This window comes from Propithecus coquereli, unplaced genomic scaffold (genome assembly GCF_000956105.1).
Source record: "Propithecus coquereli isolate 6110/MARCELLA unplaced genomic scaffold, Pcoq_1.0 Scaffold28, whole genome shotgun sequence".
Classification (NCBI taxonomy): Eukaryota; Metazoa; Chordata; class Mammalia; order Primates; family Indriidae; genus Propithecus; species Propithecus coquereli.
The window spans coordinates 1,444,042-1,464,331 of NW_012148396.1; the positions used below are offsets into that span (position 1 = coordinate 1,444,042).

Below are 20,290 nucleotides of genomic sequence, written 5' to 3' on the forward strand. Positions count from 1 at the left end.
TGGCTACTCTGGGTCTTTTGTGGTTCCATATAGATTTTAGGATTATTTTTTTCTATTTCCATGAAGAATGTCATTGGTATTTTGATGGAGATTGCATTGAATCTGTAGATTGCTTTGGGTAGTATCAACATTTTAAGAATATTGATTGTTCCAGTCCATGAACATAGAATATCTTTCCATTTTTTTGTATTCTCTTCAATTTTTTTCATCAATGTTTTATAGTTTTTATTATAGATATCTTTCACTTCTTTGGCTAAGTTTATTCCTATGATTTTATTTTGTTTGTAGCTATTGTAAATGGGACTACTTTTGTGGCTTCTTTTTCAAATTGTTTACTGTAGGCATATAGAAATGCTACTGATTTTTGTATGTTGATTTTGTATCCTGTAACTTTCCTGAATTTGTTTATCAGTTCTAATAGTTCTTTTGTGCCGTCTTTAGGTTTCTCTAGATATAAGATCATATTGTCTGCAAACAAGGATAATTTGACTTCTTCCTTTCCGATTTGGATGCCCTTTATTTCCTTCTTTTGTCTGATTCCTCTAGCTGGAACTCCCAGTGCTATGTTGAATAACAGTGGTGAGAGTGGGCATCCTTATTCCAGGCACTTTTTATATTATTAATTTAGTACCCCAAACCATGAGAGGTAGGTAGTAGGATTTTCCTGTCCACTTACTAAAGCTCAGAAAGTCTTATAGAACAGATTGCCCGAAGCTTGTGTATACCCTACTATGATAATCAGCTTGGCACTTTTTTTTTTTTTGGTCATAATTTTTCTCTGTGCCTGAGTTCTATTTTCCCATAGTTATCCCACTTGAGCTTTCCTGTTGCACATTCTTCCTTGTGTATCATAATCATGGTTCTAAATTCTACATGCTGTAGAAGGAGAATAATGGATAACTTTCTCCTTTATGTGGTAGAATTAAATTTAAATGAAGAAGTTTTATTGCTTAGACTTGCCAGTTGTTTGAGGCTTTCTGTGATATGCTCATTCCTTTTTTCCTTTGGAAAAGAGGAAGATGGGAAGAGGTCAAAAATAGGATGGTATTAGAGCCCACGTGAGTTTGTTGAAAGGGGTCAGAAGCTAGGATGAGGAGGAATTAAAGGGATAATTTAAAGAAAAAATGTTTAAGTAGGCTTACTTTCTTATTATAACCGTATGAAAATCTACTTTTATTAAACTAGCAATACAAGTACTTTAATAGTATCTTATTTAAGCTAATTGGCCTTGCTAGCAGAATTTGATAGGTATATTATCAAGTTCTTGATAGCTTTATATTTGATGTCAATGACAAGTTAGATAAGTTACAGTACTTTAGTGTCCTCTGGTAATTAATTAGAAGTAAAGTGAACTAGTGTACTTCCTGAACAGTAGGTAAAGGGATCTAGAGACAGAAAGATCAACTAGAAAATACTCTCACCAACATGAAGGACTATGTTCAGGTACCTGCAGCTGAACTCGAAAAGCCTTATGAATTTCCTTCAACAAGGGAGTCAACTACATTTCTACACTTGAGTAGGTGAAATGATTTAATTTTACTTGTGATATTCATGTGTACAGTGCTCTCTTATTTAAAATTTAGAGTAATTTCTTTTGTGATTATTATTGCCAGTCATTTCAACCTTATATTGTCTTTGATATAATTTTATAGAGACCTGAGTAAATTGAAAATTGCATGTCTTCTTTATAGTGGGTAGCTCTTCATTTATAATAAATGATCAAGAAGATGTTTTGTTTTGGGCCTTCCTGAAAAACTCACTGTGATCATTTATTTCCCTATATGGCAGTGTACTCCTCATCTGTTAGGCACACACATTCCTGCAATCATGTTCTTTGGTCGTGATTACAGAAAGCTAAAATGTTTAAAGTAATTAGATATTGTCTGGTACTTTTCTGGTTCCAAATGAAACGTAGAATTATTTTTCTAAATCTACGAAAAATGATGTTGGTATTTTGATGGGGATTGCATTGAATCTGTAAATCACTTTGGGTAGTATGGACGTTTTAACAGTGTTGATTCTGTCGATCCATGACCATGATATGTTTTTAACAGCATCTACAGTTTCCTTTCTCAGTGATTCCTCTATCTCTTCATAGAGATCTTTTACCTCCTTGGTTAAATATATTCCTAGATATTTTATTTTCTTTGTAGCTATTGCAAAAGGTGTTGAGTCTTTGATTTGATTCTCAGCTTGACTGTTGTTTGTGTATAGGAATGCTGTTGATTTGTGTACCCTGATTTTGTAGCCTGAGACTTTACTGAATTTATTTATCAATTCCAGGAGTCTCTTGGCAGAATCTTTGGAGTTTTCTAGATATAAGATTATATCGTCACCAAAGAGCGATAGTTTGACCTCATCTTTCCTCGTTTGGATACCCTTAATTTACTTCTCTTGCCCGATTACTCTGGCTAGGACTTCCAGCACTATGTTGGTACTTGAATTTAGTGTGACAGTTCCCTCTGAAATTAGGAGGTCTGGATTGTAATCACAGCTCCTCAGATCCTTACCAGCTGTGTGATATTGGGCAACAATTGGCCCCTCTATGCCTGTTTCCTCATTATCCAGTGGAGGTGATAATAACCACCTTGCAGAGTTGCTATAGGAGTGAATGGATAACGTTATGAAGTCCTTAGTAGAGTGCTGTGCATGTCATGCTCAGAAAATGGCATTTACCACTACTGGTACTGATACTTTTATTGAAAGCTTTTTGTGAACTGTGTGTGAAATTTATTGTGATTTTTAAATGAGTAGTTTATAGCAAAGGTTTTTGCATTGCTGGGAATACTGTCTTAAGGGCCCTCAGTCACATTCTGCTTACCCTTCTCTTATTGCATTACTAATAATAGCTACCATTCTATTGAGTTCTTACTAAGACCTTTACATATGATTTTATTTACTTTTCACAATAATTATGCCGAAGCCATTATTACATCTATTTTTACTGATGACGACACATAGGTGTAGTAAGACAAATAATCTGGCCACCCAGTTGGACAGTGGAAGACCTTGGATTCCCCTCACATCTGTCTGACTCTAAAGCTCCTCCTCTTTACCCTGGTGCAGCCTGTTTGGCATTTTGCTGCTTGCTTATGTCTCCCCCAGTAAACCTAAGCTTCTTGAAAGTGAGAACTGGATATTGTTTGTGTTCCAATTTCTCGTTTATTTTTCAGGCTCCTTTAAACTAAAAGCAACGTATACTGTATAATATCAGAAAGGGTCAGTGTAAGTGAAATATCAGCTTGTTAAGAACCTTCTCTTATTGAAAATAACAAAATTTCCCATTCTGACAAAGCATTAGGACTTATTTTTCAGCCCCATTGCCAGTCTTTGCCGTGATAACAATTTGAATTTACCATATTTGGCCTCGCATTAGGCTTAGCAGAGTATTCACCGTAATCTTCTTTTCAGGTTCTAAGCTTCTTTCCTCATTGCAGTATCGTACCTGGCTCAGTTCCTGTGTGATAACCATTCAATACATATTTGATTTTAATTTATTTCTGTTAGTAATAATATTTATCTGAAGTAGTTTTAGATTATTCTAATTGCTTGGGACTCATCAGTAAGCAAAACAGTCATTCCCACCTCCATCTGAGCTTACGTCCTGGTGAGAGGAGACAGATGAGGACCAATAAGTACAATAGGAAAATTATTTAATATGTTCGGTGATAACTACTATGGGAAAAAGAAAGTAGAGCAGGGTATGGGTGGTTAGAGAGGTTCACGTGAAGAATTAAAGGAGGTGACAGAGTGAGTGTGACAGATCTTTGAACTTGTTCCAGGACAGGAGAACAGAGAACAAAGATCCAAAGGAGGGTGCCTAGCTTGTTGGGATTAGCAGGGAAACCATTGGGGCTGACATGGAGTCCATTGGGACAGGTGGGTGGGAGTGTACGAAGAGTAATAAGAGATGAGATCAGAAAGGAGGTAAAGGGAGTTTAGGGTATGTTTTTGCTTTATAGGATGAATTTGATGGGAGGTGTGTATTACACAAAAATTCTTAGAAGCTGCGTGTCTTTGTGGGGGGATAAGAAATTTAACTTTCTCTTTTCTCAGTCACATATTGAATTTGTATGCTTTTTTCTATTTGTGGCAGTTTGAACTTTTTATTTTAAATAGTCCACTAATATTCAGAAACTTGAATTTCTAGGTCACTTTACAGTATTAATGATCTCTATACTTTTTTTTTTTAAACAGGAGTATGTTGCTGCTGTTCTGCTTTGCGTCCTCGCTATAAACGCCTGGTGGACAACATATTCCCTGAAGATCCAAAAGTAATTTGATCCACATCTACTGATCCTTCTCTTTGCTGACCCATTCTGCCCCCCTGCTGACCTCCCTAAGGTTTCCCTAATTTCATTTCTCTACTTTTACCCTTACATCTCACCATGAATACTATTTTTATACTTCTCTTTTTTTTGCTTTTAAATATCCCATGCTTGCTTTTCTAGTTTCCAAATCCTTTTATAGATTAGGCACAAATCTGGAATGATGGACAGTTGATGTTCTTTTTTAGTGCTTAATCTAAGTAACACTCATTAAAAATTTATGAACCAGTGCCAGATTATTTATACTAAGTGCTCAGGATACAAGTGTGAACACAGACATGGTTTTCTGCTCTCACCAAGCACATAGATAAGTAAATTGGTAATTACAATGTTGTGTGAAAAAAATGTTTGATAGAGAAGTGAAGTACAGGATGCTACTGGCATGGATAGGAGTGATATCTAATTTAGGTTGAGGAAAGTCCTGGAGTGAATGAAATGTAAATTAAGAGCCAAAGAGTAAATGGAGATTGGGCACAGAGTTTTTAGAAGAGACTTGAGAGGGAAAGGAAGATTGTTCCAGGCAGAGTTTTTTTTCTTTTTTACTTAAATACTGTTTAATTTTTTTTATGAAAATTATTTGTGAAGATTACTAGTTTCAAAGCAACTGAATTTGAGTGATTTTGTGACATTGCCTTAAACTTTGTAAGGCTCCTTTAGTCTTGTGTTAAATGGATACGAACGAAAAATGTTAGATGGGTTTTGAATTTCAGAATTTGCTTTATTTTACAATGTAACCAACTATAGAAATCTTCTGGTTATCTTAATATTAACTTAATGTTGATATATCTCATTTTTAATCAATTCCATATAACACATTGACTGCCACACTAGAATAAAAAGATTTTTCCTTGGGGCCACGGTGTTTTATTATAAAAACAGAATAAAAACTTCAAAAACAGGACAGACCTTTCTAATTTAATGAAAAACAAAATTTATTGACTTCTATTCATTTAATCCACATTTTTAGAATTAATTTGTCAATATTGATTGTAACAATAAGAACGTCAACAAGTAAGATTTTCATGAACTAACTGCAGGCTTTTGCCCAGGTTTTCCTTCATGAGGCCCCGGGCTCAAAACTAGCCTGAGTTAAATACAACTCACATGGCAATTAATGTGTTAAACATTCAGCTATATAGAGGAGGTTAATCACTTAAATATTATTGGCTGCCAGATACCCTGGATAATTTGTGGTATATTAAAAACCCTAAGTATGGTACTTGTCTTTAAGAACTCTTCCATCCATTGACTAACATAGAGCAAAAATATACTAAATATTAAATCACAATGCATAAATCAAGAAGTATAATGTGAAGTAAATCAGGTACCTCTAAAGCAGGGAGGTATCACTGTGAGTTGGCAATGTCTGGGAAGCATTCTTAGAGGAAATGAGATTTGCTGACCTTTGAAGGATGTATACCATCTGGAGAGGTAGAAAAAATTAATCTCTTCATTGCAAGTGAGGGTAAAGAGAAAAAGCTTGGGAAAGCAAGAGCTGCATTTGAGGTCTAGAGCAAGTTAATCCATTAGACTTCAAATGAAGGTTCACGTAGTCTAACTGTAGAGCGTAATAGGTGGTAATAGTGTTGACCGTGAGGTCTGATTTGAAATTTCAGTTATATCAGTCAATAGACTGAATAGTTAAATCATTATTTTCCTCGGGCATCTGGGACATATGGTTACTGAAGGTAGGGTGGAGGCCAGATTATGGAAGAATGTGAATGACAGGCAAGGCATCTGCTTTACCCACTTTAATTTGTAGATAGTGAGGATGCATTAACCACTTGATCATGGGAGTGACAACAGATAAATTAGAGAATGGTTACAGAAAGAATCTTTATTTTTGCTAAGGATTTAGATAAGATTTATTAAAAGAGCAATCTGTAAAATAAGATTTAAAGAAAGAAAAGATTTACATGAAAATGGCATACATACAACAACTATTACTCAATTTGCCATATTTCTTATTTTTAACTTATTAAAACAAATGAATCTTGTGACGTATCCAAAATGGGTCAGACAGTAGGTACTAAAATGCAGATATATACATGTCAGGAGGAAAAAACAGTATATTATAGATAGTTACTAGCCATATGATTGTGGGCAAGTCCCTCAGTTTCTCATCGTGCAATGGAAATAATAAATAGTACCTATCTCATAAGCTTCTCACAAGGACTCAATGAGTTAATACAATTCTTTGCTCACTCTCGAGCAAACTTTGCTCCTGGCCCATAGTTGGATTAGGCATTTTCAACTGATTAAGTATCTATAAATATTCCAAAACCCAAAAAAATCCAAAATCAAAAAACCTATGTTCCCATACATTTCGGATAAGGGATATTCAACTTGTATCTTGTTTGTAGTGGTGGTTTCACAGATAGGTAAAACTCACATTTCAAGTTATATACTTTGGATAGATGCAGTTTATTATATGTAAATTATTTCTCAATAAAATTCATAAGGGATTAAAAAAGTAGATGAAACATAATTATATTTAAATGGTGATGTGGAAGAACTGATAGAAAGAAGCAGGAATGAGAAAGGCTAACTTTTGAAAGAGGCAGGTCCTGGGACCGTGTGCAAAAGGCAGCGAGAGCAGAGGCAAACCAGTTCCTCCTAGACAGGAAAACTGGGCTGGCTTTGCTAGGGCAGGTTTCTCAACTTAGGTTCTGTTGTCATTTTGGTCCATGTAATTCTTTACCATGGGGTCTATCCTGTGCATTGTGGGATGTTTAGCAACATCCCTGGCCTCTGCCTACTAGATTCCATTACCCGCTACGTGCCCTCCCCCAGCCCCACCCCCAGCTATGACAACCCAAAAGGTCTCCAGACATTGCCCTATGGGGCTTAGTTACCTTGGTTGAGATCTCCGAGCCTAGAGGGCACTGAGAAAGCAGGGGTTTATTTGTCCTTAAATTCTAATCTGATGGCTTCTACCTTCTATGACAAAGAAAAGAGCTCATTTGCTGTCAGAGAGGAAAGAGAGGTGGTGAAGTAGCAAGTCTGAGGAAAATACAATAGGTATAAAATACGAGAGAGTGACTCCACTAGGGAAACAGAAAAATAGAGAAAATTGAAGTTGAAAACACATATTTATAAAATTTTTAGTTGTAGATCCACCATCTTAACATAGTTTTTCTTTCTCCCTTTCCATCTCTTCCAACATTCCTAAGCAGCATTTAGTTATTTGGACTACATATGGCCAAATTTAGGGTGATGATTGACTAGTGATTGTATGAGGGTGGGGAGAATCATTAGACCTGTTGCACATCATCTTTTAGAGGACAGAGACAAATGACAGTTTTATAATCCCATGTCAGGGATCTGTTGTTGCTTTTTCAATACATTGAATAAGCATAGATTGGTAGAGTTCTGAACACTTTCTTATTCTTTAATTACAACAGAACTTTGTAATGATATCAGCAAATTCTGAATCATTAAAACATTTGTTCATTGTTGTATATCTAAAGGAATAAAATACACTTAATAGTATAACATTTAAAATTTTTTAATTGAAACAAATTTTTCTTTGAAATCTTTTCATTAAAATACATCCATTCCCTATATATTGCAGGTAATTGAGTTATTTCTCTGTAAAGGAAGGTATTAGAGTCTAATTCATTATTTGCGAAGCTACATTCAAATGCTTTGTCTAAACAGGGTGGTTTTTTTTTAAGTTTTTGGAAGTTCTGTATATCCATAATGGTGAATATTAGCATTAGGGAGGTTATATACAGAAAGGTTCTATGTATATGGCCATAATTTATATAGAATTTACACAAAATTATAATTTATAATTTCCAATCTAAAAAGGGAAAATATGAAGCAGGCAATATTTAAAAATACAAAAATATAAGCATATGGATAACCTATTTATTTGTTGTCCTTTTTAGGATGGCCTTGTGAAAGCCGATATGGAGAAATTGACATTTTATGCAGTATCTGCTCCAGAGAAACTGGATCGTATTGGTTCTTACCTGGCAGAAAGGTTGAGCAGGGATGTTGTCAGGCATCGTTCTGGGTAAGGAAATTAATTGCTGCGAATAGTGTATCTTTGGGAAATTCTTTCTAAGCCAAATCATCCTATAAATTATTTTGCCATCTAGTCAGGCAGAGAGAATATATGGGGGATAAAACATTATAATATTATACAGAGAAATATGGAATACCCGTATGGATACTACACCTTTTATTTATTTTCTGGTGGTCAGGTTTTATGAGTAGAGTCATGTTAGTTAACAGAGTTACCTTTAGCTTAAGCATCCATTAATTTTTGAGACTTCTCTAATGGGAAACAGTGGAAACTAACTCTGATAGTCTGTCAGTGCGATACTGTATTTTAAAAATCAGTCTCTAAATTGAAAACAAACAGAAAGATCTTGTTAACCAAGTGATTTTTTTTTCACACAGCTTCAGTTGTACCTTTTAGAGGAGTAATTAGGGAGAACCATGTTAGGCTTAGATAATAAGGTTCAGAAGATGGAAGTATATGCATTTGGAACTGTGCTAGCTATATTCCTACCTATAAATAAAGGTCGTCTACCATCTTAATCCATTCTCTAAGATTAAACAGCAGTAACTTTGCAATTTGGATTATACATACTTTCTTATATTGTCATTTTATGCTACTAGTTTCTTAGAGTATTCCATTCCCCAAATGATAATTGGCTTTCTCTACCTCCAATTAGAACATTTTAGTGAGTCTCATGGCACAGATAGTTTTATAGTTGATTTATTGATGGAAAGTTACCTAAAAACTTAATTTTAATTTTTAGTATAAGAGTTAAAGTCTGATGAATTGTAAAGTAAAATTTATGAGATATTTCCATGTCACATTCTGTTGTTGCCGATAGCGTTTTGTCTACTCATATTTACAAATATAAGTAGGTTGTTTTGGAGATGTAAGCACATTGTTTTAATAACTATTTTGGATCAAATACAAATAAATATGGTTAAAAATCTGGAAAATAGAAAATGTCCATATTTACAAAGCAAAATACAAAGGTAATGTTAAGCTCTGAGAAAGTTGTTTTAAGGAGAAAATGGAGTAGTGTCGTATAGTTTTTGTATACTTCAACATAAGGATTATTTTTATAATCTACTAAGATCATTAGTGCTGTCACTAAATTTGCCTTTCTTTGTTCTGTGCTCTTAAATATACTTATTTCAATTATTTCAATGGAAAGTACTTGGGAGAATTAAAAGAAGTAGAATGCTTTGACATTCTTTTTCTTTTACACTTAGGTACGTTTTAATTGCTATGGAGGCATTGGACCAACTTCTTATGGCTTGCCATTCTCAAAGCATCAAGCCATTTGTAGAAAGTTTTCTTCATATGGTGGCAAAGCTGCTGGAATCAGGGGAACCAAAGCTTCAAGTTCTTGGAACAAATTCTGTGAGTAAAAACTATTCTGTTACTAATTTTAAGTTATTTAGCATATCTATTAGGTTATTAAGTATGAAATGTCTGATTTACTTAAGTGCTAAAGTTTGACAGTTGATATCTCTGTTATTTCACTCTGACACTTTTTGATTTATTTTTATTGTGAAGGTACATCTTCAGTCTTTCAAACATTTTGGTCCCTGGTGCCAAAAAGGTTGGGGTCTGCTGCAGTGTTTAAGGCATTCAATCCTATGTGAATACTGTATGTTCCCATTCAGATTTTTATCAACAACTGACAGAATCATATATCACATATACTGTTTATGGATAATTATTTTCTGATATAGAGAGAGGAAGTATAGGAGATGCTCACAGCGTGGATTCCAGAGTCCAATTGTCCTAGTTTGAATTATGCCTGCACCCCTTTCTAGCTTCTATCTTGAGCAAGTTAACCTCCCCTTGCCTCTGTTTTTCATTTGTGAAATGAGAATAATAATAGTACCAATTTTATAGGATTGTTGTATGACATGAGTTAATACATACGAAGCTCTTGGAACACTGTTAGTTATTATTGGTAATATAGTGCTTTTTTTTAAAAAGTGAGAGTATATAAATAAAATCCTCATTCAAAAATCCTTGATATGATTTTGTTTATTTAAGAGAGAAAATATTGGATATTTCTAAATGCAATTAGGTGATAGTGACAAGCTTAGTTTCAAACAAAGGAGCTACCTAGGCTTCTCGTATTTCCTTTGCAATTAGGTGAGGAAAGTCTAGGGGAAATGGTTTAATAGCTGGGGGAAGAGTTTTAGTGTACATTCCCAGAAGTTTCTTTACTTGGATACAGAAATATCATTAGGATTACTTTCGTGAGTCATTTGGACAAAAGACCAAATTCCCCAGTTACCTGCTTTGATTCGAGTGAATTGTGTTAAATAAAATGCCATATTATCGTCACCAACATTACTTATCTAGTATTCCCTGGTGACCTAATTTTAATTTATTGGTGGTGCTGAGTGCCTTATATTGTCAAACATGACTGTATGGATTTAATATTTTTGTATTTATTAATGGTCTTTGTACATTTTAATTTGTTGACATTTGCCTCTTCCTGCTGATGCCAACTCAGTATGACAGTAATAGATACTATTTAGGTTTTCCTTTGTTTCAGAAATTTTGTGCTAGAAAACTTTTAAGTTTTGCCTCTTTTATATTGTAAACTGTTTAAAATACAGAAAACTATTGGTCATAATATATACACACTGATTCAAAAAAGAAAAATGTTAGGTATCAATAAATTATTATATATAATTTGTTATAAATAATAGTGGATATGTTAATAATATGTTTTTTTTTAAAGAAATAGTACTGTATATGCTAGGTACTTTACATATATTATGTCATATGATTCTCACAAAATCCCTTCAATCTGGAAATATTGTTCCCATTTTCTTCATGATGAATTACAGCTAAATAACTTGTCCAAAGACACAGTGTGAAGTAATGCTGTATATAACAGGGGGATTCAATCCTAGGTCTGTCTTACCCCAAAGCTTGTGTTCTTTGCAATGTAAATACTTGGATTAAGACTTAGGGAAAGCATAGGTTACTTTCCTTACTTTTCTCTGGTTTCCTAAAAGTTTATTATTAAAAAGTTTCTTTTGTGTTTATTTGGTATTTGATATTGTATTTGCTTCTTATTTGTATGTTGTTAATGTAACAATTAATGAAAGTTAAGTGTGTTTGTTCCACACTTTAAAGAAGGTGATATATATTGTTTATATTGTTATTTTTGTTTTTTAGTTTGTCAAATTTGCAAATATTGAAGAAGATACACCATCCTATCACAGACGTTATGACTTTTTTGTATCTCGATTCAGTGCCATGTGTCACTCCTGTCATAGTGATCCAGAAATACGAACAGAGTATGTATTATTTTACTTTATGAGTTATAGGTGAATACCATGTGTACATATTACATAATGATTGCCAAAGGAAACAAGAATATGGCTGAAATATAACTTTCCTTTGCTGTTAGAAGTTATAGACTGAAATAGCAAAATAAGAGTGGCTTCTCTACTTACTCACCAAAATTCAGTTTTTAGTAGACCCTAGAATGTCGCTTCATGTTCCCCCTGCCTGTCTCAGAGCCTGTCTTTCTGTCGTTTCTGCTTTCTTTCTGCTTTCACTCTAATCCGGGCATGTGGGTCTCCTTGCTGTTTCTTGAACACTTTAGGCACATCTCCTCAGGTCCTCTGGACACACTAGTCTCTCTGCCTAGAACAGTTCCCTAGGTGCCCACATGGCTTGTTACCTCACTTCGTTCAGATGTCACCTTATCACACGAGTCCTCCCCTGGCCACCGTTTATTAAATATCGGCCCTCCCATCCCACCTGCAGTTATCCTTTACCTTCTTACATATCTCTGTGTTTTTCACTCCTCTGGAATAGAAATTCCAGGAGGGCGAGGGCTGTGCTTCGAGGACTGCTGTGTCACTGGCACTTTGGAGAGTGCCTGGCACATAGTAGGCTCTCAATGATTACTTTTCAAATGAATAAATAGATAAATTGGATGAATGAACGAATGTATTCGACTAATCATTGTCAGTGTGAGGTTGCCATAACAACTGTCTTGAGCATTTTTAAACATTTCTTCTAGATGTATCCTTGTAAAAATATGGAATTAAATACTTTATCTGTAAACACAGTCTATAGGTTGATAGCTATATAGAAATGAGAAACTTTGAAATTAAGAATTAAAGTCAAAATGACCTTGGCAAATGTAGAAAGTCGTTTGTGACTATAATACACCTAAAAAGCAAGAAATCAACCTGAATTTAGGCAGTTATTATGGGCAGTTGATAATCAAGATTTTCCATGTTTTATAATTTTTACTTTTCTTTTAAAATAAATAAAGGAATATGCAGAAATATAACCAGCTTTTAGTTGAAGTATGCAAGCTACAGTGTAAGTTTACATGAAATGAAAACAAGTGTAAAAGTTACTTTAACTTGGAGAAAGAAAGCTGAGAGGCAATTAATAGTTATTTTCAGATATAAGATATGATTTCTTTCTGTGATGCTATTGGTATAATTTTTCCTCAGTATATTATAGTCCATTTAGAGTCCTGCTATTATTCCTTTATTGTGAAATATAAAGCCTTAGAGGTAGAGATACTATAATTACCTTATAATAGTTAATTTCCTATTTGTCCAGTTACCACTAAAATCCTTTTTTCCCTCCCTAAAGAACATTTTTAAAATGTTTTATAAAAACTGTTCTCTTGGATGGACATATTTGAAACTCGGACTTAGGGAGGTGGGGGGGGCAAGGGCAACATACGTAACCTAAACATCTGTACCCCCATAATATGCTGGGGGGAAAAAAAAGCTATTCTCTCTCTTCAAAGACTGATAAGTTAATGAGGCAAGAAGATACAAAGATTAGTTAAAGAAAATGGCAATTTTTTTCCCAAGATTTTTTAATAGTTTTGCATTCTTTTAAAATCCAGAAAATATCCAGGATATATTAATACTATGCTTTTCTTTAGATAGACATTTCTCAAATTATGGTTAAGATAAATTTCACATATAAACCAATGTATGTGACAAATACTTCTGATACCCATAATGTTTATAAAAGATACATTTAAGAAACTCAAAATTAACATAAGGTATCTTATTTTTAGGTATTTATCGCCCCCTAGTGAAATATCTTGTCTTTAACATATTTCCACCTGTTTTTCATTAATGTTTACAAAAAGAAATTTGGAATTTTCTTTTTTTTTTTTTTTGAGACAGAGTCTCACTCTGTTGTCTGGGCTAGAGTGCCATGGCATCAGCCTAGCTCACAGTAACCTCAAACTCCTGGGCTCAAGCGATCCTACTGCCTCAGCCTCCCGAGTTGCTGGGACTACAGGCATGCACCACCCTGCGCAGCTAATTTTTTCTGTATATTTTTAGTTGTCCAGCTCAAGCGATCCTACTGCCTCAGCCTCCCAAGTAGCTGGGACTATAGGCTTACACCACCATGCCCAGCTAATTTTTTCTATATATTTTTAGTTGTCCAGCTAATTTCTTTCTCTTTTTAGTAAAGATGGGGTCTCGCTCTTGCTCAGGCTGGTCTCGAACTCCTGAGCTCAAACAATCACCCGCCTTGGTCTCCCAGAGTGCTAGGATTATAGGCATGAGCCACCATGCCCAGCCTGAAATTTTCTTTATATAAATAAAAAGGCTTATTATAGTATTTTTTCATAATTCTAAGTTTATCCAATATTTTATGATTTTTTTTTTTTTAATGAGACAGGATCTTGCTCTGTCACCCAGGCTACAGTGCAGTGGTGTTGTCATAGTTCACAGCAACCTCAAACTCCTGGCCTAAAGCGATCCTTCTGCCTCAGCCTCTTGAGTAGCTGGGACTACAGGCATACGCCATCGTGCCCAGCCAACTTTTCAGTGTTTTGTAGACATGGGGGTCTCTCTGTGCTGCTCAGGCTGGTCTTGAACTCCTGGCTGCAAGCGATCCTCCTACCTTGGATTACAGGCATGAGCCACCACGCCCAGCCCCCAATACGATATGCTATTTAAAGTTCCATAATGCCACCATTTCATTTGAATCACTGTAAAACAAACGAGTAAACTAAAATGCTATAAAATACTTAAAGGGTTCTATTTTTTTCCTGCTTTGCCTTAAATAAAAGCCCCTTCGATTTTCTTCAGGTGTATTTATATTCACTTTTAGGTTCTAACTTAGCTACTTATTAGCAATCCTTTTATTTTTCACAGTACCCTAGCTACTAGACTCAGGGGCATGTGGGCAGTAGGAGATGGAACTGGTAACTATTTGCAGTTTCTTAAAATGTTTGCCGTGTAGAACTTGTTCCCACTTGTAAAATCATACATCACAATCTTTTTTTTTTTTTTTATTTCAACATATTATGGGGGTACAGATGTTTAGGTTATGTATGTTGCCCTTGTCCCCCCTCCCCCCCCAAGTCCGAGCTTCAAGCGTGTCCATCCCCCGGAGAGTGCACATCGCACTCTTTGTGTATGTATGTACCCGTCCCCTCCTCCCTCCCCCCTCCCCTCTGCCCGATATCCAATAAATGTTATTTTTGTATGTGCACTTATGTGTTGATCTGTTAATACCAATTTGATGGTGAGTACATGAGATGCTTGTTTTTCCATTCTTGGGATACTTCACTTAGTAGAATGTGTTCCAGCTCTATCCAGGAGAATACAAGTGGTGCTATATCACCATTGTTTCTTAAAGCTGAATAGTACTCCATGGTATACATATACCACATTTTATTAATCCGCTCATGTATTGATGGACACTTGAGTTGTTTCCACATCTTTGCAGTTGTGAATTGTGCTTCTATAAACATTTGGGTGCAGGTATCTTTTTTATAGAGTGTCTTTTGTTCTTTTGGGTAGATGCCCAGTAATGGGATTGCTGGATCAAATGGTAATTCTACTTGTATCTCTTTAAGGTATCTCCATATTGCTTTCCATAGAGGCTGCACTAGTTTTCAGTCCCACCAACAGTGTATGAGTGTTCCTATCTCTCCGCATCCACGCCAACATTTATTGTTTGGGACTTTTTGATAGAGGCCGGTCTCACTGGAGATAAGTCATATCTCATTGTGGTTTTGATTTGCATTTCCCTGATGCATATGTCACAATCTTAAGTTGTAACTCTAATTTTCTGAAGAACCTTTGGCTGTGGTGGAAATCATCATCATCATCATCATCATCATCATCATGGTTAACAACAACAGCAGGAGCAACTAATACTGAGTGCTTACTGTGTGCCAATTATTTGTTTAGCCACTTTACATGAATTAACTCATTTAAGTCTTTACAACATTTTTTTCTATAGATATGACAGTTCTATTTTACTGATGGGAAAACTGTAAAATTCCTTTAGGGGTCATGGTTAGAATGTGCTGGTTAGGCCAGATATTAGGTCTGGATTGGATACTAGCTGTACAGCTATAGTAGCTGTTGGTAGTCGCTACCATCATGCTCCCCACCACCTCACCATAAGGAGGGCACCACCATCTGCTGCTAGTCCATTTAGACTACTGTATCACAAGGCATGATATGTGTGTCAACATGTTTGTTCATATGTTCTGTGCCACCTCATGCCTGGCCTTCTCTTCACCCAAGGAGTAGCAGCAGGTATGTAAAGCAGACGCTTTTTGTAGAAATGTTAGGCTTGCCCACTGTGATAGCTGCACAAGAATCTCTCCAGACCTCCTTATGTTTTAGAAAGCAGCATGTGTAGACACAGCTTTGAAACAGGGAGTCTTCATCTTTATGTCTTCCAGTTCATTTTTCTCACCTAACAGTGTCATTATTGCCACCTCCCATTCTCCATCTGCCACTCCTGAATATCTCCATTATTTCCCCATGGGTTTGTGAAGCAGTATCACTCTCTTCTCATATCTTTTATTCTTTAAACTTATTTACAGTTTTTGCAAAACAATGCTAGGTGAGCGGAATAAACCTCTAATTGGTATTCCAAATACTGGAAAAAAAGGAAGGAAGTAACAATCATATTGGGCCAGAAGGAAGATGTTTTGAGACAAATGGGCCACCGAGTTAGCTCTGCTTGAGACTTTGTTCTTCTACAGCTTTTGTAAGCTGTTGTCTAGTTACTTGTCTTCTCATTTTTGAACCTATAGATTTTTCTTTTTCCTTTTTTTTTTTTTTAAAGAAGAGTGAGGAAGAGCTTGAGGAAGTTGGGGACTATGAATTGGGATGGCAGCATTCTCTCACTTTGTTGATAAATTTTAAGTCATGTGATCACATTATTATATGCTAATGTATATATATGTCTATAGACACATGTATATATATGACTGAGGTTATCCATTTTGAACTTGTTTGCCATACCTTTAAAAGAACCAGCTTAGTCTTCCATGTAGTTGAACTTAAAGGAGGCGAGTGGCTCTCAGGGGAGGAACAGCAAGAGAAGTCTGAAGCCACATGAAGGGTGTTCGGGAACAGTGAAATCCTGTTTCTGTTCAGCTTCTGAGACTTCTAGGCAGAAAATGCAGAGCATCTAGTTCATATTGGTTTGAATAACTATTATCATCATCATCATCATCTTAGTAAAACCTGTGCTTTTGATTTTTTTGTTGAAAAATAATACATGGACTAGACATTTCTATATTTTACAGTCCTTTTAAACTATAAATGCTGATTTTGAAAAGATGATACTCAAGCGTATTTTGGACATATCTCTGTGTCTATCTGAAAGTTTTGAGATTTTAATTTCTTAGACTAGTGTGTTATTTTAAGATATTTTATTAAGAGAACAGTATTTACTTCACATCCATTCTCTTAGCTAGTCAAACAGACTTGTTTAAATAAAACTTTTTAATAGCTTATTTTCTTTTTATATAGAATCCGAATTGCTGGAATCAGGGGTATTCAAGGCGTGGTTCGCAAAACAGTTAATGATGAACTTCGGGCTACCATTTGGGAACCTCAACATATGGATAAAATCGTTCCATCCCTACTGTTTAACATGCAAAAGATAGAAGAAGTTGACAGGTATTGAATAAGATGTTAGGGTCAAAGCTGTGTTATTTTTGTATTTTTATATGTGTACTTGCTAAGGTAAAAAAGTTTTGTCTTTAATACTGTGTAAATAGTAGTTTTGTAAAGTTAAGTGAGTTTAAAAACATATGTATTTCTGGAAAAATTGTTAGTCTATAGTGAAACATTAGTAAACCATAGATTATTATTCATACACTTCAGCCTTTATTTTCTTTCAGAATAAGTTTGCACTTTACTTGCTGTTTATTATTGAGCATCCAAATTGCTATTTTAATTAACACTATTTAAAGTTGCAAGTGTGAGAAATAAAAATTATAGCTCAATTTCTCTTATTCTTTAGAGATCCAGCATGCTTTTTCACAGGGAGTTAGAACTAAAAAATAATAATAATAATAATAATAATAATAGCTATTCACCGTATTTTATTTTCCAACAAAAAGATTAGACCCTTTATTTCTGATTCATTCCCCCCCACCACCTACCCCCAATTTCTGTTGCCATACACAGAGATAATGTGGGATTAAGCTTCAGAAGCAGGATTCTCCAGTTTGGTTTATTATCCTGACCTCTTTGTTTCTTGCAGTTTGAAGAGGGAATCTGAATCCAATTTGAAAGGGATTTAATTCTGGTCATAAGATTTAATTCTTTTTTATAATTTTCATGATTATATGTGCAATATCAAAATAAAAGTGGTCTAGAAATGAGATGTAACTGATACTTCTATAGTAGCACTTATATGTTAATTTAAATTTACAATAATTACAGAAAGGATTTATGCTTAATTCCTTAGATGTGACTGCTTCCAGCTTTGGAAACCTTTCCTAAAGTGTGAAACTTGATATATTTTAGCACTGTTTATATTTTTTCTATTCTTGGCACTGTAGCTGAGATGAAAGTTTCCCTATCTGAAATACTTACTATTCAGAAGGTCACTAGCTAGTTGGGAACCCATTTTTTTCCATAGTTATGGCTCTTACGGTCCAGGGTCAACATAAGTAAAATACAGGAAATAGATTGTTTGTTGTCAAGTCTTAAGGAATTGTATTATCTCATGGTGTAATCCCAGTGCCACAGATATGCTTTTTTAAATTATAATTTCACATGAATGTACTAGCCTAAAATAATGTTTTAAGATGTGAACAAAACACATCTTGTACTGTGTACTGAAGATATCAACGTATACAGATATTCAAATTAGCTTTTAAAATTTATTTCTTTTGTACAGGTAGGGTCATAGTTTTCCACTTTATTGTATTTTTGCCCACTTGTAGTTAAACTGGAGATACCTAAAGGTGGTCTCTGGGCATTGCATTCTTACGAAGATTTTGCTGTAAATATAGAGAAGTTATATGAAAGTGAACAAATAGCAAGCTGGTATCTTATGTAAAAGATGTTCTATTAGTTAGAGACAAGTTGAAACAGCTGCATTTAGTTCTCTGAAAGATTATATGATTAGCTTTGGTGGCGGTAAATTCATGAAGTTAGAATTAAGCTTTAAAGTTATTTGGGGATAAAAAATATTATTTTAACATTTCTGAGAAGTAAAGTATATTCTTTAGAACTAATATTAGAATTCTTATATTAGTTTTTCTTTATTTCTCTTTCTTTTTTAGTCGCATAGGCCCTCCTTCTTCTCCTTCTGCAGCTGACAAAGAAGAGAATCCTGCTGTGCTGGCTGAGAACTGTTTCAGAGAACTGCTGGGTCGAGCTGCTTTTGGAAATATGAATAATGCTGTTAGACCAGTTTTTGCGTAAGTCGTTGGTGTTTTCCTGCTTATTTGTGACTTTGCTATGTAAGTTCTGTGCTAATTTACTTACAGAGGATAAATACTTTTTTACTTGTGTGAGTGCATTATTGATAGGAGCAGTGTAGCATTGTGGAAGTGGTATGGATTGAGTCAGACATCATACATTTGAGCACTGGTTCAACCATTAAACTAGTTTTTTCCCTTTAAATTAAAATGAAGTGTAATAATATGCTTATTATCATGCGCAACATTTAGCTTGAACTTACAGGGCTTGAAATGCATATGTGCAGTGAAATATTAAACAGAGTGTCCAGTATGATGTATATTTTTATACTAACTTCTGTGATCAGTTCCTCCGATTCCGTCCTCTGTTTCTTGGCTGTCTTTTTGCCATGGCTGAACTGCCTTAGATCACATTCACTTCTCAGAGTAAATTTCATCTTTTACCTAGTAACTAATCAGAGCAAGAATATTAAATATCTCATTGGGATTTATATGCTCTTCATCAGACAAAATGCATTTATGAACTTTGAGTTTCTTTACATAGACTTTCTTTCTCAAGCCTTGTCAAGCTTTTGTGTTTCTAACTTATTCACCGGATATGACTACAATATAATATTCTGTGTAATTTCTAGACACTTTTGCTAGTCTTTCTTTTGTTAACATTCACTTTGTCCTTTTCTCCTTCTGACTGTAATGATGGCTTTATAGCACATATAAAATATTCTAATGGTAACATCCAGAATTCTTTATTTAGGACAGATGTTCTTGGCCTAAGGGTTCAAAGTCAAGCTTTAGTTACAGAATCTGTAAACCACAAAATTATATTAAAAATCAGAAAATCATTAGATTTTCAAAGGTATTTGTAATCCACCCCCCACCAAAAATTATTGAGATCTACTTTTCAGAGACTCTGTGAGCTTATGGAAATGCTACTTAAAATTAATCAGAATTATGTCATATATACTAAAGGCAGATTTATTTTTTAATGTCCAGACATGCTGACTTAACATCAGAATTCCAATTTTTATCTTAATACTCTTAATAACTGAGAGATACTCTATAAGGCCTTAAAAATCCAGAGAGCTAGTGTGGAGGAAAGAAGTTAGCAAATAAACTATATTTGAGTTGAGTGACTTGAAGTGGGCTGTATTCTTTTCTACAAAGAACTTAATGCACTTTATTTAGTTAATTAAATTAAATGTTAAATATTATGTAATTATATATTAGCTGTTTATTATGATTAGTTAATTAAATATCAAA

At 34.7% G+C, this 20,290-nt stretch overlaps 1 protein-coding gene across 2 annotated transcripts in view; it reads left to right on the forward strand.

Annotated features, from left to right (window-relative positions):
* Positions 1 to 20,290, forward strand: part of EFR3A (EFR3 homolog A (S. cerevisiae)) — a 108,559-nt gene that overhangs the window by 34,447 nt on the left and 53,822 nt on the right. The window contains exons 2-7 of one of the 2 annotated variants that reach the window (XM_012648154.1): positions 4,198 to 4,274; positions 8,222 to 8,349; positions 9,573 to 9,723; positions 11,515 to 11,636; positions 17,124 to 17,273; positions 18,893 to 19,030. In XM_012648154.1, the coding sequence (XP_012503608.1) occupies positions 4,198 to 4,274; positions 8,222 to 8,349; positions 9,573 to 9,723; positions 11,515 to 11,636; positions 17,124 to 17,273; positions 18,893 to 19,030 (766 nt within the window). Of the gene's footprint in view, positions 1 to 4,197; positions 4,345 to 8,221; positions 8,350 to 9,572; positions 9,724 to 11,514; positions 11,637 to 17,123; positions 17,274 to 18,892; positions 19,031 to 20,290 lie in introns of both variants that reach the window. The other variant, XM_012648155.1, reaches the window with a different exon arrangement.